The sequence below is a fragment of the Pogoniulus pusillus genome, chromosome 17 (assembly GCF_015220805.1).
Source record: "Pogoniulus pusillus isolate bPogPus1 chromosome 17, bPogPus1.pri, whole genome shotgun sequence".
Lineage (NCBI taxonomy): Eukaryota > Metazoa > Chordata > Aves > Piciformes > Lybiidae > Pogoniulus > Pogoniulus pusillus.
This window is the reverse complement of record NC_087280.1, coordinates 320,632-343,540: the sequence shown is the minus strand read 5'-3', so window position 1 is coordinate 343,540 and position 22,909 is coordinate 320,632. Positions and strand designations below refer to the sequence as shown.

Here is a 22,909-nt window from a genome sequence, read left to right as displayed (position 1 = left end):
GAGGCCGCTCACAGCAAGGAGGGCACCACAGGCTTGGGCTAGCAGGTAGGAAGTGGAGCCTTTGACCCTCGTGGTGCTTGGATCTCTAAGAAATGCTTCTTGGCTCTTCCAGGAGCACCTTCTGTGCCATCATCTCCCAGCTGACCGAGGAGACCCAGCCCCTCTTTGAGACCACCATCCAGTCGCGCGCGGTGTCCGAAGACGCTGATGCCAAGTTCACCTGCATAGTGACAGGTAAGGGGCTGCAGCCTGGCACCCCTGCCCTGCCACCAGGGCAGCTCCACGGCAGTTGCTGACAGGGCTGCACCTCAGCAGCCCTGCCCGGCGAGGGCCTCCAGCTCTGACTGCCTGGGATTTCTGGAGGGGTTGTGAGGAGGCAAAGGCACAACCTGGCAGCTCAGGCTGAGCCAGTGGCAGGCCTGGACAAGGGATATAGGTAGGGCATATAGAGAGTGTAGGCTGGAGAGCACCTGCTGGAGAGCAGCTCTGGGGAAAGGAACCTGGTGGTCCTCCTGGTGGCCAGGAGGATGCCCATGAGCCAGCAGTGTGCTCTTGTGGCCAATGGCCAATAGCACCCTGGGGTGCATTACAAGGGCTGTGGTTAGAAGGTCTGGACCTGCCCCTCTGCTCTGCCATGCTGAGGCCACATCTGGAATACTGTGTCCAGTTCTGGGCCCCTCAGCTCAAGAAGGACCTCAGAGAGAGAGCCCAGCCCAGAGCCAAAGCTGCTGCAGGCAGTGAACATCTCCTGTGAGGCCAAGCTGAGTGAGCTGGAGCTATGAACTGGCAGCAGAGGAGCCTGAGGGCTGCCCTCAGTGCTGCCCTCAGTGCTGTGCTAAAGACATGCAGGGACCCAGCCAGGCTCTGCTCAGGGCTGGCCAAGGGCAGCACAAGGGCCACTGGGTGCCAGCTGGAGCAGAGGAGGTGCTGCAGGAACAGCAGGGAGAGCTTTGTCCCTGGGAGAGTGCTGGAGGCTTGGAGCAGGCTGCCCAGAGAGGTTGTGGAGCCTCCTGCTCTGGAGGGATTCCAAACCCATCTGGCTGTGCTACTGTATGCCCTGCCCTGGGGTGCTCCTGCTCTGGCACTGAATGATCCCTGGAGGTCCCTCCCAGCCCCTTCCATCCTGTGGTTTCTTGCCGCTTTTGAAGTGCTTAGATCTGGCTCCTCTCACTAAGCTAAATCTTCCCCAGCTTCATGCCAACCTCTTTTTGCTGCTTCTTGGCCATAATGAGCGCTGCTGGAGAGCAGCAGGGACCTGCTGGCCATGTCCCAGGCAGGCAGCCAGACACCAGTGTTGGAAGAGGCAATCTCCAGAGTGTGCTGCATGGTGCAGGCAGAGGCAAACTTCCTGATGCTCCTGGTTGGCTGCACAAACCCCCTTTTGCCTGGTTCTGCCTGCTGGTAGTGTCCCTGCCATGTCTGATTTGATTGTTTTGGGTCAACTCCTGCATCAGTTGTGACCTGTTTTCTTTTTTCAGACAAAATGAGTCCATCCTTTGTTCTCTGAGAGCAGTGGAGAAAGCAACAAGAAGCTTTCTAGTCACAGCTCCTCACAGAGCAGGGCACACCTTGCTTCTCTGTACCAACTGCCCTGGGCAGCTCCTTCCCAGTGAGAGGGTTTGGGGCTCTTGGGAGGATAAGGACGTGGCCACATGGTTGCAGTCAGAGATCTGTGATCAGTGGCTCCATGTCCAGGTGGAGATCAGTGACAAGTGGAGTTCCACAGAGGTCTGCCCTGGGTCCAGTACCTTTAATATCTCTGTCACAGACATGGGCAGTGGCATTGAGACACTCTCAACAGGTTTTCTGGTGGTGCCAAGCTGTGTGGTGCCATGGACTCACTGAAAGGCAGGGATGGAATCCAGAAGGGTCTTGACAGGCTTCAGAAGTGGCCAGTGCCAGCTGCAGGAGATTCAACAAGTCGGAGGGCAAGGTCCTGCAGCTGGGTCAGGCCAAGCCCAGGCACAAGTCCAGGCTGGGTGCGGTGAGGTGAGAGCAGCCCTGAAGAAAGAGCCTTGGGGGTGCTGGGTGCTGAGCAGCTCCCCAGGAGCCAGCAGTGCCCTCCTGCAGCCCAGCAGGCAGCCAAGTGCTGGGCTGCAGCCAGAGCAGTGTGGGCAGCAGGGCAGCAGAGGGGATTGAGCCCCTTGGCTCTGCTCTGCTCAGACTTCACCTCCAGTCCTGCCTCCAGTGCTGCTGTCCCCCAGCACAAGAAGGGACAGAGCTGCTGCGGTGAGGCCAGAGGAGGGCACAGAGGTGATCCCAAGGCTGGAGCAGCTCTGCTTTGGTCTACTGACCCTCCCAAAGCCTGCAGTAGGTCCAGCAGTCGGTGCCCCACGGTGCTGGTGCTCCTGGGAGCAGGGCAGGTCTGTGCTGCACCGCTTCCAGCCCAGCATTGCTCCAGCAGGGTGGGCAGCACAGCAGGAGCCAGGGGACTGCTGTGGGCGAGGCAGTTGTTTGCCTTGGAGCTGACCAGGTCAGACATTCCTTCTCCCAAAGCTGTTAAAGCCTGAGAAGCCCTCAGTGCTGTGGTGACCTTTCAGTAGCTCCAGTTTGTGATGCAGAAGTCACAGCAAGACCTCGTCCTTCCTGGCTTTATGGATTTCAACCTGCCCAAACCGTGTAAACAAGGAGGCTTCCACGAGTGCTGACAGACCATCCCCAGCCTTCCTGTAGGTCCCCTTCTAGTACTGGAAGGCTGCTCTGAGGTGTCTCTGGAGCCTTCTTTTCTCCAGGCTGAACAGCCCCAACTCTCCCAGCCTGTTCCCACAGGGGAGCTTCTCCAGCCTTTCATCATCTCCATGACCTCCTCTGGACCCACTCCATCAGGTCCTTGTCGCTTTTGTGTCGAGGGCCCCAGCTGGACACAGCAGTGCAGATGAAGTCTGAGCAGAGTGGAGGGGCAGGATGCCCTCTCTCCCTCTCTGGCTGCACTGCTTTGGGTGCTTTGAGCTCTGAGCGCAGAAGGCAGTGGCAGCTGGCTCATCCACGAGTGCTGTGGGGTGATAGAGCTGGTGTGCCTGGCAGCCTGGGGGGTGTCTGCAGTGTCAGCAGCTGCTGCCCTCCGCAGCAGAGTACAGGCACACTGGGGAGCCTCCTTCTGCGCAGGCATCGCTGCAACTCCTGCCCGGCTCTGGCTGCAGCCCCTGGGGAGCCACTGGGGCCGCTGCTGCTGCGGGGGAGCTGGGGCCCGGTGGCTCCCTTCGCCTGCAGCGAGCTGGCAGAAGCCAGGCCCTTCTTGTCTGCACTGGCAGGGAGCAGGACAAGAGTGCTGCAGGTGAGAGGAGTCCGGGCTGAGGCAGGGCCACGATGCTGCCTGGCAGCTGCCAGCTGAATGGGAATCAGTGGCAAGGGCACGGCAGGGTCACGGTGTGGGGTGGCAGGCAGGGGGCACGGAGGCAGTGCCCAGAGCCAGCTGCTGTGCCTGCTGCTCTAGAGGCCTGAGGACAATCTGCCTGGGAACATGGGGGGCTTCTGCAGAGCCTGCCTGCAGGACAAAGCTCCGGGCACAGTGCGAGCTGTGAATGAAAACTCCTAGGATGTTCCTCAGCCCTGGCACAGAAAGGAGCCACCAAAGGCTTCTGCATCCCAGGTGCCTGCTGCCAAGTAAGTCATCAGCTGGCATTTATGGCAGATGCAAGCAGCAGCGTTGATATCTGTTGATCTCATCACTGGGATTCGTGGCCTCCTCCAATTAGTGGACTAGAGCTCATTAGAGTCAGCCACAGCCATCACCAGAGCCACCTCCAGCCCTGTCTGCTCTGGGAGCCTTCCTAAACCCCCCTAGGTGTGTTCCTGTGTGACCTGCCCTGGGTGATTCTGCTCTGGCAGGGGGGCTGGAGTCAGTGATCTCTGGAGGTCCCTTCTGACCCCTACATTCCGTGATTCTGTGTGAGGGCTTTGCACTTCTAGAAACCAGTTTGGACAGGCAGAGCCACAGCAAAGAGCAGCTCAGGGTGAGACAGGACCAAAGCAGAGGATGGGAAGGGCCTTACAGGAAGGGCTTCAGGAGGAAATCATGACTTGGCATCCTACAGAAGAGTAAGGAGGAACTAACCAGCAGAAGCCCAGAGCTGCTAAGGGGGAGCAAAGGGTGCAAGAGGTGTGGGGGCAATGAGGATGGTGGCAGGGGCAGTGCAGAAAGGAACCCACAGTGTGGAGGCTGTGGGGCTGGCTGCCATTCATGGGGGAGAGCAGAAAAGGAAAACTTCTGAGGCTTTGCCCCCCAACCCTGACTGATTTCAGTGGGTTCAGAGGACACTGGAGAGCTCCAGCAGCCCAGGCTGGGGTCAGGCAGGGCACCAGAAGAGCAGAGTGTGGGGGTGCAGTGCACAAGGAGATGTGGCTCTGTTGCTTCTCTGGGCAAAGGCCAGGCCCAGAGAGGATCCTGCCAAGCAGTCTTTACTGCTGCTCCTTTGCTCCTGCTGTGGGTCCTTCCCAGGAGCAGTGTAAGCTGGGCTCAGATGTGGCTACAGGCTGCCAGTGTCTCTGGCTACTTCCAGGAGGAGATAGTGCTGGTGCACTCTGGAGATTCAAACAGACCTGGTCAGCCCTGATACCTGTGGGCTGGCAGCTGGAAAGTACCCAGGAGAGGGGTAGGTAGTGCCCTGTCCTGCCCTCTCTCTGCTTCAGAGCCATCAGTGGATATTCCTGGAGAGCCCTTGCTGGCCCCGAGCCAGGGATGTCCATGAAAGCTGACCCTCTGCTGCATTTGTGGGGTGATGGTGGCTCATGGGTTGACCTCTGGGGACTGGTGGAAGTGAGCAGTGTGCTGAAGCTGACTTCAGCAGCAGGGGAAGGCAGCAGGGGATGTGCAGGAGGTAAGCTTTGGTTATTTGCCTTGGGGCCTCAAACAACTGTTGGGTGTATGGACTTCAGTGATGATCACTGAACCTTCTTTCCCATGCCCTTAGGGTCAGCTTGGCTGTGCCAGGAGCTCCATGTGAAGCCCCAGAACCGAGGCTGCCTGAAGGCTGGGGCAGTTTGCCTCTGAAGGCTGCTGTGGGCCCGAGCTGCTGTGGGTGGGAGATGAGGGCTGTGCTCCCACTGGTCCGTGTGGGGCTCTCACAGGGCTCAGGGAAGATGGCACCGTGCCCAGTGCCGCTCACCAGCCAGTCACACGCATCATGATGTCATTGGACTGAAAAGGCAGGTGACATCTGTTGTCAAGTGACATTTGTAGGACACCGAGCTGGCTGTGATGCAATCAAGGTTGTTCCTGTTTGATGGAAACTTTAGGATCAGCTTACGGGCAGCAGCAAGAGGCTGGAGCTGGGCAGCCAGGCCAGTGCCTGCTTTCTAAGCACAGCCTGCCCAGAAGCAGCCTCCTCTGATCCAGTGGCAGAGTGCTCCCAGGAGCCAGTCGTGTGATCCCTTCCCTCTGCTCAGGAATGAGGTGCTGGGATTTTCTTCTCAAAAATAGCTCTGTGCCCAGGAGTGATAAAAGCCTCAGATAAGCCTTCAGGTTTCCACTCAACAATGCTGCCACTGCTGCGTCACCCTGGGGCCGCAGGCAGCCCAGAGCTCCCTGCTGCCAGGGAAACCGAGGGGTACCTTGTTCCCAGGAGCAGGTTTGGTGTGTTCCTGGAACCCTCAGCACAGGAAGGGCATGGACTTGAGAGAGAGGTCCAGAAGAGGGACATGGAAATTATGAGAGGCTGGAGCAGCTCTGCTGTGAGGACAGGCTGAGGGAGCTGGGGGTGTTCAGCCTGGAGGAGAGAAGGCTCCAGGCAGACTTCAGGGCTGCCTGACAGTGTCTGCAGGGGCTGCAAGCAGGCTGCAGAGGGACTGTGCCCAAAGGCCTGCAGGGACAGCAGCAGGGGCAATGGTTTGAAATGAGAGCAGAGCAGATTGAGAGTGGATGTGAGGAACAAGTTCTGCAGCAGGAGGCTGCTGGAACACTGCAGCAGGCTGCCCAGGGCGGTGGCTGAGGCCCTATGCCTGGAGACGTTCAAGGTGAGGCTGGACAGGGCTCTGGGCAAGCTGCTCTGGTGGAGGATGTCCCTGCTGGGTGCGGGGTTGGACTGGATGCCCTGTGGAGGTCCCAGCCATTCTGTGTCCCTGCAGGGTACCCACAGCCGGAGGTGACGTGGTACAAGGACGATGAGGAGATGGATCGCTACTGCGGCCTGCCCAAGTACCAGATCTTCCGCCACGGCAACCGCCACACTCTGCAGCTCTACAAGTGAGTGGAGAGGCTGGACACGGGTGGCACTTAGTGAGGGACGAGCTGTCTGCCAGCACTCATCTACTCGCCACAGCCATGTCCCCTGCTGTCCCTTTCCCTTCATTTCATCCCGATCTCAGCAGTGTGAGATCCATCACTGGAGATGAGGAGGAAATCCTTGAGAGTGGGGAGACACTGGCACAGGTTGCCGAGGGAGGCTGTGGATGCCCCCTCCCTGGAGGTGCTGAAGGCCAGGTTGGATGAAGCCTTGAGCAACTGGGGCTGATGGAAAATTGAAGATCATCTAGTTCCAAGCCCATGGCTTTGCCCATTGCAGAAGGCCTGGAACTAGATGATCTTCAAGGTCACTTCCAACCCAACTCATTCTAGAAGTGCCTTGAGCAACCTGGGCTGGTGGGAGGTGTCCGTGCCCCTGGCAGGGGAGTTAGAGTAGATGGTGTCTGAGGTCCTTTCTAACTTGGGCCATTCCATAATTCTCTGGTCCTGGCCCTTCTAGAAGCAGAAGTGACAGAGTGTGGGTGCTGTGCGCCCAGCAGCCGTGCCAGGGGAGGCTGGGCAGGTCTCACACAGAGCTTTTGGTTTCCAGGTGCCAAGAAGAAGATGCAGGCATTTATCAGGCCTCAGCAAGAAACACCAAAGGCATAGTGTCCTGCTCTGGTGTGCTGGAGGTGGGCACCATGACAGAGTTCAGAATCCACCAGAGATGGTTTGACAAAATCAAGAGGAAGGCAGAAGAAAAGCTGCGAGAGATAGAAGAGGGCAAGAAGCGAGGGAAAGAGAATGTGGAGGTGGAGAGGCTGCAGGGGATGAGCCCCGATCGGCTGCAGAGGAAGCGGAGGCTGGACCGGGACCTGAGCACCCGGTTGGGAGCCTCTGCCTGGGAGAAGGAGGAGGCAGCGAAGGTGCACGTGGCTGATTCCGAGTCCAGGCTGCAGGAGGACATGGCTGAGCTGAAGGAGCAGCCAGGCCGCCTGAGGACAGGCTTTGCGAGCAAGCTGGTGGCACCTCTGGAGGCAGAGGTGACTGCCAACGGAGACGCCTCTCTGGAGAGCGTGGAGGAGAGCGGGCACAGCTTCCTCAAGTACATGTACGAGACGGTGGAGGGCTTGGCCGCCCAGCCTGCAGCCAAGGACTCTGCAGCTAAGAAGAAGAAGAAGGTGGAGGCTGCTCCAGCAGCGCAGCAGGAAGCTTCAGTGCAAGAAGACAGCGGGAGGGAGAGGGCTCCCCCCGTGCCCAACCCCAGGTTTGCCCCTCCAGGCGCCTCCCGCAGAAGTGCCAGGCTGAGGGCAGGCAGCGACCCAGAAGTGGAGAGCGGCACAAAGGTCAAGGAGCCCGGGCAGGCGGCAGGGCAGGGCAGTGCGGGCAAGGGTGCCCTGCGCTTCTCCTTGAGGGAGATGTTCCTTGATAAGCAAGGGCAGGCGGCGGCAGGGCAGCAGCAGGAGGAGGCAGCCAGGGAAGAGACTGCGACCGAGCCTGTCCTGCAGCCTGTGGCAGCCAGCGGGCAGCCAGAGGACGTGGCACCAACCTCAGACGTGGTGCAGGCAGCACCTGTGCCACCCCGGGGACACAGAGGCCAGCGCCGCGGGCACGAGCCAGAGGCAAACAGAGCCAACAGTGCAGAGGTAACTAGGGCAGAGCAGCCTGGGTGGAGTCACAGAGCCATAGAATGGGCTGGGTCAGAAGGGACCTCCAAAGCTCATCCAGCCCAGCCCCGCACCCAGCAGGGACATCCTCCACCAGAGCAGCTTGCCCAGAGCCTTGTACAGACTCACCTTGAACATCTCCAGGCATAGGGCCTCAGCCACCGCCCTGGGCAGCCTGCTGCAGTGTTCCAGCAGCCTCCTGCTGCAGAACTTGTTCCTCACATCCACTCTCAATCTGCTCTGCTCTCATTTCAAACCATTGCCCCTGCTGCTGTCCCTGCAGGCCTTTGGACACAGTCCCTCTGCAGCCTGCTTGCAGCCCCTGCAGGCACTGTCAGGCAGCCCTGAGGTCTGCCTGGAGCCTTCTCACCTCCAGGCTGAACATCCCCAGCTCCCTCAGCCTGTCCCATAGCAGAGCTGCTCCAACCCCCTGATCATCTTCACAGCCTTCTCTGGCCCCTCTCCATCAGCTCTATGTCTTTCCTGTGCTGAGGGCTCCAGAGCTTGATGCAGTGCTGCAGGTGAGGTCTCCCTCACACTGCTGCTGGTGCCTCATCCCACTGTCTACAGCAAACAAAACATTAAACAGTGCTGGTCCCAGCACAAAGCCTTGAGGGACACCACTGCTCACTGCTCTCCAGCTGGGCTTGGAGCCATTGAGGACCGATTGGCTGGATGCCACCATCCAGCCAATTCCCTACCCACTGAACAGTGCACCCAGCAAATCCACATCTCTCCAACTTGGCCAGCAGGATGTTGTGGGGACTGTGGCAAAGGCCTTGCAGCAGTCCAGACAGATCACACCCAGAGGTTGTCTGTTGTTCACTTCAGAGTCACTCCCTTGTAGAAGGCTACCAGGTAGGTCAGGCAGGATTTGCCCTCAGTAAAGCCCTGCTGGCTGTCTTGAGTCACCTCCCTGCCCTCCATGTGCCTTAGGATGGCAGCTCTGTGATCTGCCCAGGCAGGGAGGTGAGGCTGGCAGGTCAGAGGTGAGGTTAACACTGGGTGCAATGTTTCCTGCAGCTGGCTGCCAGGGATTTTTGGGTATCATGGAGAGTGGCTTGGTAGCTCTATCAGCTACCTGCCCCAGGGCTCTGGGATGTACAGAATCACAGAATGGTCTGGGTGGGAAGGGACCTCCAAAGGTCATCCAGTCCAAGCCCCTGCGCAGTCAGCAGGGACATCCCCAACTAGAGCAGATTGCCCAGAGCCATGTCCTCAGGTCCCATGGACTTGTCTCCATGTTGCTCATGTGCTCACTCCCCGCTGTCTGCACTTACCGTGGGAGGACTTTGTCTCCCTGGTCCTCATCCTCTGGGCCCTCACTACGAGAGCCATGAGCAGAGGGTTGCCAGAAAGCTGTGGAGAACCTCAGCCTTCTCCTGCTCTCTTCCTAGTTCCCCACTGCTGCTCCTCAAGGGACTTTCTTCGCCCTTCCTTTGCTGCTTCAGGGACCTGCAGAACCCTTCTTGTTTTTCTTATTCCTTGTTACATTCTTGCCAAGTTCAGTTCAGCTGTGCCTTGGCCTTCCTGACGTGTCCCTACACAACCAGGCAAGGTCCTGATGCTCTTCTAGGATGCCTTTTCCTTCTGGGGAGGCCACACTTCAAGTGCTGTGTTCAGCTCTGGGCCCCTCACTGCAGGAAGGACATTGAGGAGCTGGAGCAGGTCCAGAGCAGGGCACTGAGGCTGGAGAAGGGCCTGGTGCAGCTGGGGGTGAGGAGGGGCTCGGGGAGCTGGGGGTGTGCAGGTGGAGCAGAGGAGCCTGAGGGCAGAGCTCCCTGCAGGGAGGTGGCAGTGAGCAGGGAGCAGCCTCTGCTGCTTGGTGCCAAGGGACAGGGCAGAGGGAATGGCTCCAAGCTGCCCCAGGGGAGGCTCAGGCTGCAGCTCAGGAAGTGTTTCTGCACTGGAAGGGTTCTCAGACGCTGGCACAGGCTGCCCAGGGCAGTGTTGCAGCCCCCGGAGGTGTTCAGCTGCTGTGAGCTGGCACTTAGGGCCAGGTTCAGTGGTGCCCCTGCAGTGCTGGGTGGGGGCTGGGACTGGCCGAGCCTGGAGGGTTCTTCCTGCTAGGTATGTTGTGTGATTCTGTGATTATTCCATCCTCTGTGTGGTCCCACAGCACAGAGACTGGACTGAGCAAACCTTCAGCCTGTGTGGCTGGATGAGGCCTAGAGCAGCCAAGTCTAGCTGAGAGGTGTCCCTGCCCATGGCAGGGGCTTGGGGCAGGGGCTTGAGGTCACTTCCACCCTGAGCCATTCTGTGATCGATTCTGTGGCTGTGGCACCAGCCCTGGGTGCTGTGTGTACCTCACAGGATCTGCTGTTGAGGGTTCCTAAGCCTCCACTTGCAAAAGCACCCAGGAGCAAGGGCTTGGTGTGCCCAGGCTTCCACCCCATGCCGCAGCCTGCAGTGGTGAGGAGAGCTGCAGCCAGGGCCCTGCACACAGCAGCTGGTCCCTGCTGGGCTGGGGCACAGCCTGAGCTCTGCTGGGTTAGCAGCAGCCTGGCCTCATGGGAAAGGTTTCCAAATCAGTGGAGCTGGCAGCTCAGTGCCTATTTATAGTGAGGGGTGGATGTGACAGTGGTGACATCAGTGCCGCGGCTGAGCCTCAGCTCCAGCCCAGGCTGAAGGAGCCCCCACGCAGAAGGGCACATCCTGCCAGGTGTAGGGAGCTAGGAGCTGGGGCAGGGCCCCGGGGCTTGTTTACAGTGCAGGAGCAATACAGTAGCTCACATCCAGGCTGCTTTTGGGCTCTTCCCTGGTGGAAAATCTGTGGAAGACTCATTGTGGTGGCAGTGCAGTGCCAGGACACAGCACCTGCTCCTGACCTTCATCACCACATCTTTTAGTCAACTTCTATTTTTGCCACCTAACCTGAAGCACTTTGCAGGGGCTGCCAGGGCTCCTTTTCTTCTTGCATGACCCCTGCTGAGAGCCGTGGGGCTGGGTAGTGTGGAGAGGAGAAGGCTGAGAGGGACCTGAGCAGTGTCTGTAAATATGAGGGATAGGGGTCAGGAGGAAGGTGCCAAGCACTATGTGCACAGTGACAAGACAAGGAACATGGGTACAAAGTGGAGCCCAAGAGCTTCCAGCTGAACGTGAGGAGAAAATTCTTTGGTGTGAGGGTGCTGGAGGCCTGGAGCAGGCTGCACAGAGAGATTGTGGAGTCTCCTTCAAGGCTCCCCTGGATGTACTCCTGTGTCCCCTGCCCTGGGTGATCCTGGTCTGGCAGAGGAGTTGGACTCAGTAATCCTTTGGTGTCCCCTGCAGCCTCTGGCATTCTGTGAGAACATCCGGGCTGAGAGAGTTGAAGATCATCTGGTTCCAAGCCCGAAGGGACCTTGAAGATCATCTAGTTCCAAGCCCCCTGCCTCAGGCAAAGCCAAGTGATCTTCAAGGTCCCTTCCAAGCCAACTCATTCTAGGAGTGCTTTGAGCAGCCTGGGCTGGTGGGAGGTGTCCCTGCCGGTGGCAGGAGTTGGAGCTGGCTGATCTTTGAGGTCCCTTCCAGCCCAGCCTGTTCTGCGATTCTGTGACACAGGACGTGGGGCTGCCAGGTGCTGCAGTGACAGAAAAGCCTTTTCTCTTCTGGAGTTCTTCAGCCATAGGCAGGAGCCTCACTCACTGGCAGGGGACCTCACTCACAGAGTGCAGTGTGCTGAGCCCACCCCTAACCTGCCCCCCAGCATCACACAGTGCTGGACAGGGCAGAGCAATTTGTTTTCTGCCCCTCTCTGCCCTTTGTTTTCTCCCTCTCTGCTCACCCTTTTCTCCTCCCCTTGCTCTTAGGGAGGGTGGGAAGTGTTGGTGCAGAGCAGCCAGGCTCAGGCTGTCATTCACGAGCCTTTGACATGCATCAAGAGCTCTTCCTCTTCAAAAATCTTCTCGGTGGGGAAGCTGCAGCTTGTCTGCGGTGTGCCTTTGAGCGGGGGATGCTTTGATTTGCATTCGAATGCTTCAGCAGCTGCTGATGTTGGGCTAAGCGCTCAGGCTTTTGTGTGGCTAAATAAGTTATTGTAAAGACCTTCAGAGCTGACTCCCATTTTGAGGATGTTATCCCTCCCCGGGACACCTGAGGATGATTTCCCTCCCCAGGACACCCGAGGGTATTTTCCCTGCCCAGGACCACAGTTGCTTGTTTTTCTCCTTTAGCCTTTGTTTTAAAGCAGGCAGGGTGGCAGCAGCGCTCTTCCAGACCTTGGCACCTACCTGTGCGTCAGGCTCAGGACTTCTCCTTTGAGCTGGATTTAAGCCTTGCAAAGAGCCAGACCTGCAGCCAGGCTCTGAAGATCCTCGTGCAGCAGGGCAGAGAGGGCACAGGGTGTCCGTGGTGATGGCTGCTGCCCAGCTGTGGTGACCTGGTTGCTTTTCTTTGCCGTGTCCTGCTCCGAGTCTTCTGCAGCTAAGGACAGAGGCTTTTCTGAGGAGCCCCCAGAGAGCTTTTCTGGCTGACCTTGTGTCAGTGCACCAATGATAGCCAAAATTCTCCCAACACAGGTCCCCACTGACCACCACCATTGTGCCTTCATCGTGAACCACCAACCCTGGTCCATCTCCAGACCCCTTGGGCACTGGGCTGCTTTAGCAAGGTGCCCTCATGGCTAACAACACCAATGGTCTCCTGGGGTGCAGTCAGAAGACTCTGGTCAAGGGAGGTTCTCCCAGTCTGCTCTGCTCTAGTCAGGCCACATCTGGAGTATCGAGTTCAAGAGGGACAGGGAACAGCTGCAGAGTCCAGAGGAGGCTGCAAAGCTGCTGAGGGCCTGGAGCAGCTCTGTGAGGAGCAAAGGCTGAGAGCCCTGAGGCTGAGAGCCTGCAGGAGAGCAGCCCCAGAGGGGATCTAAGCAATGCTCAGCAAGAGCTAAAGGGTGGGGAGCAAGAGGATGGGGCTGGGCTCTTGTCAGTGGTGCCCAATGCCAGGACAAGGAGCACTGGGCACAAACTGGAAGCTAGAAGGCTTCATCTGAGCAGGAGGAACTGCTTTGGTGTGAGGGTCCTGGAGGCCTGGAGCAGGTTGTCCAGAGAGGCTGTGGAGTCTCATTCTCTGGAGAGCTTCCAAATCCCCCTAGGCCACTGTGACCATGGGCAAGACTTTGGGTGGTGGGAGCAGTGCAGGTAGCAGCAGGGGCAGCTTCATGGAGGCAGTGTGTGACATGCCCATGGCCCTGTCTCAGAGGAGATGCAGATACAGCAGAGGGGAAGCATGGAGCTTAAAAAAGAAGAAGGAAATGATACAAGATCTTGGCAACAGCTGGTGAAAAGGGGAACCCTGAGCTCCTTGGGAAGGCTTCATGTCAGAGGACACTGAATTGTGGCCAACTTGAGCAAGGCAGGCCCTGTGCTGGGCACTGCTGAAGCTACAATCTGAATGCTGGGTTCAGTTTTGGGTCCCTCACTCCAAGAAGGTGGAGCAGGTCCAGAGGAAGGCAACGAAGCTGGGGCAGGGTCTGAAGAACAGAGCTAGAGAGGAGCAGCTGAGGAAGCTGGGGGATTGGTGTGGAGAAGAGGAGGCTGAGGGCAGAGCTCATTGCTCTCTACAGCTCCCTGAGAGGAGGCTGCAGTGAGCTGGGGTTGGGCTCTGCTGCCTAGGAGAGGAACTGGCCTGGAATTGTGCCAGGGGAGGGTTAGATTGGACATTAGAAGAAACACTTTTACTCAAAGTGCTCTCAGGCTCTGGCATAGGCTGCCCCTGCGTGTGGCTGAATGCCCATCCCTGGAGGTGTTTCCAGGAGGCTGAGTTGTGGTGATGAGGATGATGATTTAGCCCCAGCCTTGGCAGAGTTAGGATCTGAACGGGCTTCTCCATCCAAAGGACTCTGATTCTTGAGAGGGTTCTAGAGGCATATCTCCTGCCTGTGCACAGCCGAGGCACTGAAGAGTTGGAGCTGATGAGAAAACCATTCTGTGCAGCATGTCAGGGGCTGAGGCACCCACTGCTGTGGCATCCTGGGTATCAGCGACTGCAGGTTGATACTTCAGATTGCAGCAGAGGTTGGGCAGTGCAGAAGGATCACAAGAGCCCCTGAGCAGACCCAGGCAGACAAACGATGCTGATTGTCCATTTTCTTTTGTGCCCAGGTTTCAGCATCAGGGGGACAGTCTGCTGGTGACCTGCAACATGTAGTGTCTGTGCCAGCTGCAGAGACCAAGCAGCAGGCTAACAGGTCAGAGGAGCCCAGGAAAGAGCTGCCTGTCTGCCAGAACACCACAGGGGCTGCCAGAAGGACAAATCCTCGGCTGAGACCCCGGGAGCCACCAAAGCCACCGGCACCTTCTGCAAACCATGTGCAGTCCAGCAAGCAGCATCCTCCCTCTAGGAAGCAGACAGAAGGACATTCCCATGCTCTTAAGGGCAGAGAGACAAAACAAGGACTGCTAAATCAAAAAGACAAAAGCCAAGGTGAGGAAGAGCCATTGCCAAAGAAACTGAGTCCTCCAGGACCTGGAGAAAAGACTCCTCTGGAGCAAATCAGACATCAGACAGCAGTCAAGAATGGGGAGAGCAAAGAGGCAGGAGCAGAGCTGGCTAGGAGCCATGGCGGCGCAGGGGCAGGGGGAAGCAGTGCAGCAGAGCCCTCTCCTGGGGCTGTGAACAGGGAAGCAGGAGGGACACCTCTGGGACATCAGGAGACCCAAAGGTCAGCTCCTGCCTCAGTTCAGCTTGCCGAAGAAGAATCAGCTCCTGCCCCTGCAGCGGGGATGACTGCGGCTCAGGGGGCATCGCCTGCAGCCCCGGGCATGGAGGCCTCAGCAGGAGAGCACCCAGCTGCAGCCCAGAGCCTGCCTCCTGCCTCCAGAGAAGCAGCCATCAAAAAAGCAGATGGGGCAGCCCCACATGAGAAGCTTTATGGATCAGCCCCACAGGAGGAGTTTTGTGGATCAGCCCCACAGAAGGAGTTCTCAGCCAGCATGCAGTGGGAAGAGAGTGCCAAAGCAGCGCTTGCAGGACCTCTGAAGGAGGAAGGAGAGGAGCAAACAGATACGGCCCCACACCAGGAATCAGCAGCACCTTCAGACACTTCGGAGGGGGGTGCTGAGGTTCAGCCACAAGTGCCACTGGTCCTGCCTAGCCCCAAGACACCTGAGGAGGTGTCCTTGGAGGAGGAGATGCAGCACAAGAACCTCGTTTCCTCCTTGAAGAACTATCTGCTGCTGCTTTTGAAGATGTCGGATGGCAGCAGGGATGCCACGCAAGAGGAGCCTGAGGGTGGTGCCCAGGAGCAGCCCAGCGCAGAGGCATCCCTGCTGCCGGAGATGGGCATCGCGGGGCTAAGCCCGCGCACGTCGCGGCGGGTGCTGGCCAAGGCACAGGATGAGCAGCTCTTCCGCTCGGCCGAGCGCCTGCAGCTCACACCGCGCACCTCCCGCCGCATCACCGGCATCATCGACCGGGAGCTGCGCACCAACACCGAGCTGCTGGCCGCCAGGCCTGTGCCGCCGAAGAGACGGCCCCGGGTGGCCGCCGAGGCAGAGGGGCCGCCCCAGCTGCCTGTGCCCTCCATAGTGGTGGGAGGCGTGCCAGCAGAGGGAGCCGGGCAGCCTGCCCACGGCACCTGCCCTCTGCCCACGGGGAGCTCTAAGGAGGGTCCCACTGGCTCTGTGGCACCGCTACCCTGTGCCACGCCAGAAGAGCTGGCATCTGGCGCCCGGCGCAAGATCTTCCTGCCCAAAGCCGTGCTGGGTGGGCAGGAGGGACAGGCAGCCCCCCAGGGCCCCAGCCTTGAGGGGAGTCCAGCTGCTTCCCCAGGGTACCCTGGAAAGGGCACGGTGCCGGCTGTGTCCCTGCCCGCAGAGCGGTGCCTGGCAGCCCCCACCAGGAAGATGGACATGCTGGAGGTGCCCAAGCTGTACGAGGAACCCGCAGCTGACAGCAGTGGTGACCAGCAGGTCCCCGAGGACGCCAAGCCAGAGGCAAAGCCGACAGAGCCCAAGCAGGCCAATTATCCATTGAAAGGTAGGGGCAGAGGTGGTCCCCAGGAGGCCTCTTTCCTTGCTGCCTTCCAAGGAAGCCTGTCCAGCTGGGCAGGTGAGAGTCACCTGGGGCCACCAGAGCCGTGTGCCCCTGCAGGGTGCTCATCACTGCCTTTTGGCTGTGGCACCAGAACTGTCCTGGCACAGGGAGGGTGGAGGAACACAAGAGACAGCAGTGCTGGGACTGGCTGTACCCACAGCCTGCACAGCCCTGCGCAAGGAAGCACAGAGCCCTCCTTCGTGGTCTCTGTCCTGGTTCTCACCGCACCTCACACTGGTCAAGTCTCCAGTGTCTGTCAAGGTGCACCCTCCCTTTCCACCTCCCACGGGCAATGCTGAGTTGATCCCTTGTGGCATCTCATTAAAAGTATGATCCTGGTGCTGAAGTGCTTCTGGGAGCCAAACAGTACCCTCCCAGTGCTCAGCACTCTTGCAGAAGGAAGGGCAGCCTTTGAAAAGCCCTGCTGGAGGAACCTTCCCTCCAGCACTCTGCAGTGGTCTCCTGAACTGCCTCTGACCAAGTCCTGCTGGGCACTGCAGCCCTACAGCAAAGACTTTGTACCACTTGTATGCCACCAGAGTGAGCTCTTGAGTCTTCCTGGTAAGGTTGTACTGAGAGGATCACAGAGCTGGTTTGGCTGGAAGAGATCTTTTAAGATTTTCAAGTCCAGTTGTTAGCACTACCAGGGCACCACTAAACCATGGCCCTCAGGACCACATCTCCACCACTTTTAAACCCCTCCAGGGATGGAGACTCCACCACTGTCCTGGGCAGCCCGGGTCAGGACTGGAAAACTCTTTTGAGGAAGAAACTGTTCCTTGTGGCCAATCCAATAAGAAGACATTTCCTCTCCTTGGGAGAAGAGAGCAATCCCCTCCTGGCTCCAACCTTCTTCCAGGGTGTTGTGGAGAGCCAAAAGGTCTCCCTTCAGCCTTCTTTCCTCCAGGCTGAACACTCTCAGGTCCCTCAGCTACTCCTCACCAGCCCTGTGCTCCAGTGCCTTCTCTGACCCTGCTTCAGCCCCTCAATGTCCTTCTTGAAGTGTGGGGTCCAAAACTGAACCCAGTACCCAAGGTGTGGCCTCACCGGTGCCAAGCACAGAGGGACAATTTCTGCCCAGCCCTGCATGTTACACCAGGCTGTGCTTGCAGAGGTGGTGCTAGCATCAAAGCCCTGTATGGCAGTGCTAGGGCTAGCTGGCCTGTGCCCAGAGCTGCAGCTGGCATGGCCTCAGCACAGCTCTCTCTGCCCCTGTGCCCAGCTCCACAGGTCATTCGTAAGATAAGGGCAGAGCAGTTTTCCGACGCCTCGGGAAACCTGAAACTGTGGTGCCAGTTCTTCAACATCCTGAGTGATTCCAAGCTGCTGTGGTACAAGGACGAGAGCCCTGTAGCAGAAGTCCACAGGAGGTAACCTGCCAGCTGCATGTTGCTGTGCTTGCAGGCATGGCCCTCACCTCAGCTTCAGCTCCTTGCCTTCCTCCTGGAGTGGAGGTGCCCTCTGCCAGGGCTGCATGGAAGGCTTGCTGCATGGCATGGTACACTGTGACCTTGATCTTCTCACTGTGCAGGGCAGGAGGGATTGTCCAGATGGGGACCTGCTGCTGAGTGTGCCCCATTGATGTCCATGGATGACAGTTTGAGCAGCAGAGCCCTGGCAGAGCATGGGTTGAACACAAGCTCCATAGAGGGCAAAACTGGGTCCCCAGATGACACATGGGAGAGTGGCAGCTGTGTGAGGAGGGCCTGCAGGTTGCACTCAAGCAGGTGCTCCCATGCAGCCACCACTGGCAAACAGCGCCAGGGAGAAGGCAGATCCAGCTGTGCCCACTCTGTCCCATTGCACTACCTTTGCACAGGGAGAGCCTGCTTGGACAGCTGGATGGCTCCTTGTGCCCTGGATGTTCCTTTGGGCATGTCGTGCACAGCAGATTATTCCCAAGCCCACAGCAGCTTGTGTGGGAGCGTCTTCCAGATTGGAGAGGATTTGCCCTATGCCCTTGGGCGTCCCTTGAGTTCTCTCTCTAATGAAGGGGCAGAAAGAGGCATTGCTGGGGAGAAACGACCTTTTGCAGCAGATGTCTGAGCTGGGCCAGGTGGACCAGGAGTGGCCATGGCTTGCAGCTGACAGCAGGTCTCAGGATGGTGGTGCCAGATCTTCCCTCTGTGGCCTGTCATGCCCGTGCTGGTTCATGCTGGCCAGAAACAGGCCTTGGATTCTTGTGCAGAGCTTGTGCTTGGGCAGTCTGCTGGAGAGGGGCAGGCTGCAGGCAGGGGAGTGAGTGGTGTCTGCCCTCGCCTGGAGCAGATGAAGGTGACGCCGCACAGCCCTGGGGACTTTGGCTTCTACCACCTCACCCAGCTGCAGCTCTGCCAGCTCAGCCCCAGCCCCTCCACACTCAGTACCCCAGTCCTAGGCAGATGCCCCAGGCCTGCAGATGGCATCTCTGTGAGTGCGAATGTGAGGTGCCAAGGGAGCAGCTGAGATACCCTTGGGCCAGTTTCTGCGGTAGCCCTCTTCCAGTCTCTGAAAGGGCAGCACGGTGCCTATCCTGTGCGAGGTCCCGCGGGCCCCTGGCAGCTCTCCCTGGGCTGAGGCCCTACCCTGGTTTCTTGCAGTGCTGGAGATGAGAGCCAGGTGGCCTTGGCCGTGGTGCAGCATCGCCCGGGGGACTGCGGTGCCTTCCGCTGCGTGATCAGCAACGAGCATGGCACCGCTGCCACCCACTTCCTGCTCACCCCAGAAGGTGAGGAGCTCTCGGCAGCCTGGCAGGCGTGCCAGCTGTGGGCTGGCCCGTGGAGAGGGTTTGGTGCCAGGCTGCAGAGGGGCAGCCCCGCATGTACCGCAAAACAGCGAGGTGCACCTGCCCCTGCCTGCCGGGCGCTGCCTGTTCAGGTGCCCCTGCCATGGGCGGGCAGAGGCAGGCTCCTGACACCTCTGCGCTCTGTCCCTCGCAGTGCTGTCGGGACTGGTGCCACGGGAGGAGATGGAAGGTAAGGGCCAGGGGCTGGGGAGCCGCCAGCACTGTTGCGGGCTGCGCGGCGGCGGCAGGAGGCCCTCGGGCTGCCCTCCCTCGCTGGCTCTTGCCCCCAGCAGTTGGAGAGGAGATCGAGCTGACGCCCATGGTGTTCGCCAAGGGGCTGGCTGAGGCGGGCTGCTGGGGGGACAAGCTGTTCGGGCGTGTGGAGAGCCAGGACTGCGCGCTGCGTGCCGGGCCACTGCGGAAGGGCTGCCGCGCCAGGGCCATCTATGGCCTGGAGCCGCTCTTCGAGTCCGGCCGCACCTGCGTCATCAAGGTGCACAACTTCATCGCCTTCGGGACCAAGAACGACAACAGCCTCGTGGAGAAGAACTACGACATCACCATCCAGGTGACAGCCTCCCCATCAGCGCACTGGGCCACAGTCTGCAGCTCCCTGCCTGCATCACTTGATAGAATCACAGAGTGGCAGGGGTTGGAAGGGATCTCCAGAGATCATCCAGTCCAACCTCCGCCGGGGCAGGGGTATCCAGGGCAGGGCACACAGCAACACATCCAGCGGAGCTGGAGTCCCTCCAGAGCAGGAGACTCCACAACCTCTCTGGGCAGCCTGCTCCAGGCCTCCAGCACCCTCACACCAAGCAGGTTGTTCCTCCTGTTCAGGTGGAACCTCCTGGGCTCCAGCTTGCACTCATTGCTCCTTGTGCTGTCACTGGGCACCAGCACACAGAGCCTGGCACCTTCCTCCTGACCCCCAGCCCTCAGATATTTACAGCCACTGCTCAGGTCCCTCTCAGCCTTCTCCTCTCCACACTACCCAGCCCCAGGGCTCTCAGCCTTTCCTCACAGCAGAGCTGCCCCAGGCCCTTCAGCATCCTCACAGCCTCTGCTGGCCTCTCTCCAGCAGGTCCCTGCCACTGGAACTGGGCAGCCCAGCCCTGGACACAGCACTGCAGGGGTGGCCTCAGCAGGGCAGAGCAGAGGGGCAGCAGAACCTCCCCAGCCCTGCTGCCCACACTTGGTGCCCCCAAGGATCCAATTTCCTTTCCCTTTGGGAGGGAGTGCTCCAGAGGGGCTGATTTGCATTCCAGGAGGCTGCCAATGCCCTTTGCTGTTCCTGGCTTCAACTCTTTCAGAGCTCCTGGAAGCATTCCTGCCACTTGTCCTTTGACCACCAGGACATGGATTAACTGGCAGTGGTCCCAGGGAATGCCACTCCTTGTGGCAGCGCTGGAAGAGGCTGGGGCAGGTCTCTGAGTGCTCTGTTTGCTCCCTCAGGAATGCAAAGTGCAGAACTCCAGCCGTGAGTACTGCAAGATCTTCGCTGCTGAGGCTCGAGCTGCCCCCGGCTTTGGAGCGGTGCCTGAGTGAGTACCATGGTGTGGCAGCCCAGCACAGCGTCCCAGGGCAACCTGGGGCTGCTGGGCACATCCCAAAGGGCAGAGCTCAGCAGCTGGGATGACCCCCCCTCACTGTGCCCCCCCCGCAGGATCCTTCCCTTGTACCTTATCTACCGTCCAGCCAATAACATCCCCTATGCCACCATGGAGGAGGACTTGGGCATGCCCTGCCAGCAGTACTGTGCCACCGAGAAAGATGGTAGCTTGGTGGCACGAGGCACCTCTGAGATCGTGCTCAAATGCTGCACCTTTCAGCACTGGGTCTACCAGTGGACAAATGGAAACATCCTTGTGACTGACATGGAAGGTAAATGCATCACCCAGCCAGTTTCCCCTGACCTCCTGCCACCCCTGGGCTGGGAAAGGAGGAGGAAAGCTCCCAGCCTTGCTATCCTGCCCCCTTCCCCAAGTGCCAGAGCCCAGTTCCCTTGGTGCCAGTGTCTGTCCTTTGAGCAGGGCCTGGTTGGCCTCCCTTTCCTTGCAGGAGTGGGCTGGAAGGTGACCAACGTGCGGATCGCCACTAACCTGAAAGGGTGAGTGGCACTGAGCTGCTGGCAGGTGTGGTCTTGGCTGCCACCAGCTGCAGTACTCAGGTGGTAAAGGGCTGTGGTGGTGAGCACAGCTGGGCAACATCCTCAGCCCCTTGCCCTGGTGGCACACCTGTGCCATCTGTGCTGCAGGTACCAGGGGCTGAAGGAAAGCTGCTTCCCCTCGCTGCTGGAGCAGTTCGTGACCGCTCACCGCTGTAACCACTACTGCAGCATCCTGGGCCTGAAGATGCTGGAGCCAGCCAAGCCCAAGGGCTCCCGGAGCCCCTCCATGAGCAGGAAGTCTGCCCAGTCAAGCCCCCAGCTCCAGAAGAAGGGACCGGCAAGCCCCCATGCCATGCGCAAGGCTGCAGTGAGCCCCAAGGCCACTCGGAAAGCCGCGGAAACCAGGGAGGCTGCAGCAGGCTCCAAACTGGGGACTGGAGAGCGGGGCAGGGCTGGCGCCCCACAGTAGCCAGAGCAGCTGCAGCTGGGACCCCCCACTCTGACCCCAGCCTGAGCAGCCTGGAGGCAGTCTGCAGCTTGGCTGGGCAGGGGCACCCCAGCAGTGGCTGCTGCTGCTGCTCCTCTCCTGGCCTGCAGTGTGCCCAGTGTGTGGTGTGTGCGAGTGTCAGTGCCTCAGCCAGGGCCATGGCAGCTGCCAGCTGTGGGCAGCTTGGGCCCCTGCCCACTGCCTGACAGGGCCACACGGACTGCCAGCTGTGGGCAGTGTGGGGACCTTCCCACTGCCCATCAGTGCTGCAGCAGTGGTGCCCATGGGGCTGTGTCCCTGCACACTCAGGTTCAGGTCCTTCTCCCAGCTCTCTCTGTTTGCCTGCCTTAAGGCAGTGCCAGCAACCTGCTTCCTTGGCTCTGCAGGTGCTGTGTCCCCCTGCCTGGCTGCCCTCCAGCAAACTGGGATAATGCAGTGCCCTCCTGACTCCCAGTACCTCCTGTCCCTCTTTGTGTCCTACCGTAAAGTGACTGTGCCAAGCCCTGCTCGTGTTCCATGCCACAGCTGGGAGTCCCAGTGGTGCCCAAGTGGCCTCTTTGGCCTGGCACACCCTGAGCTACATGCTGCAAAAGAGCCTCATGGTGAGCTGCAGGGCTGCTGCTGTTGTGTGAGGCTCTGGCCTGTACCAGGGCACTGGCATTGGCACCGGCAGCTGAACAAAGGTGGGGGTTTGCCCCCTGCCCTCCCACTCTCCCCTGCCACCCAAGATAAGCCTCCCAGCCCTGTTCTGGGTGGATGTCGAGGGTTGTGGGTGCCAGCTAGCCTCACAGGAAGGATGCTCTACCTCATATGGAGCACCCAGGAGCAGGCAAAAGCATGACATCTCCTCCATGCCAGGCATTCCTGTGGCACATGTGGGTGTCCAGCCCACAGGACTTCACTCTCCTTGCCCACTTGCCACATGCAGAACCTGTAGGCACTGCCCAGCCCCACAACGTGACCTGGTCATGCTTGCTTAGCATCGCCCCTGCTTGGTACATTGCCTAGCCCAGTGGCAGCTGGCAGTTAGGCAGTGATGGGCAGGCAGTGGTGCTCACATGGCTAAGGAAAGCCACCTGCGTTGCATCAAAGCCTCTCAGGTGCCAATCAACTCAGCTGCTCAGCAGCCAGTGGAGCAGGGCAGTGGGCAGTGAGGCTTGCAAAGAAAGATTTGGAGGAGGGTGCTGGGCACCAGTAGTGCCACCCTGCATGGTGGTGACAGAAGGCTCATTGTGACAAGGCTGTACAGAAGGTGGCTGCTGGAGTGCAATAAAGCAAGGCCTGGCCTGCTGCCCGGAGTGTGCTGCCTGCAGGCATTGGGCACTGAGTGTGGCAGCACCAAGGGCTGTGTGTTGTGGGCATGGCAACATCTGTGAGTGGTGGCTGCCACCCCAGCCTGCAGACAAGGGGGTGGCTGGGCTCCCACCTGAAAGCTGGCACCCAGTGGAGGCTGGGCCAGGCTGTCCTGAGGAAAGCAACACAGGCTGTGGCCTGCACAGCCAGTGGCACAGAATGGCAGGGGGTGGAAGGGAGCCCTGGCGATCACTGAGGCCAACGCCTGCCAGGGCAGGGCCACCCAGGAACACATCCAGGTGGGTTTGAAAGCCTCCAGAGCAGGAGACTCCACAGCCTCTCTGGGCAGCCTGCCCCAGGCCTCCAGCACTCTCACACCAAAGAAGTTTCTCTGGTGCTGAGGTGAATGCTCCTGGCC

General features: G+C 59.4%; 1 protein-coding gene across 1 annotated transcript in view; it reads left to right on the top strand.

The window, feature by feature from the left end:
- ALPK3 (alpha kinase 3) overlaps window positions 1–22,497 on the top strand; it is a 38,014-nt gene extending 15,517 nt beyond the window's left edge. Inside the window, exons 2-13 of the mRNA XM_064157135.1 lie at window positions 113–234; window positions 6,064–6,181; window positions 6,771–7,806; window positions 13,905–15,780; window positions 17,060–17,207; window positions 18,417–18,544; window positions 18,756–18,791; window positions 18,892–19,169; window positions 20,057–20,145; window positions 20,268–20,485; window positions 20,663–20,711; window positions 20,859–22,497. Coding sequence (XP_064013205.1) covers window positions 113–234; window positions 6,064–6,181; window positions 6,771–7,806; window positions 13,905–15,780; window positions 17,060–17,207; window positions 18,417–18,544; window positions 18,756–18,791; window positions 18,892–19,169; window positions 20,057–20,145; window positions 20,268–20,485; window positions 20,663–20,711; window positions 20,859–21,180 — 4,420 coding nt within the window. The 3' untranslated portion in view covers window positions 21,181–22,497. The remainder of the gene's footprint in view (window positions 1–112; window positions 235–6,063; window positions 6,182–6,770; window positions 7,807–13,904; window positions 15,781–17,059; window positions 17,208–18,416; window positions 18,545–18,755; window positions 18,792–18,891; window positions 19,170–20,056; window positions 20,146–20,267; window positions 20,486–20,662; window positions 20,712–20,858) is intronic.
- Window positions 22,498–22,909: the final 412 nt, after the last annotated feature.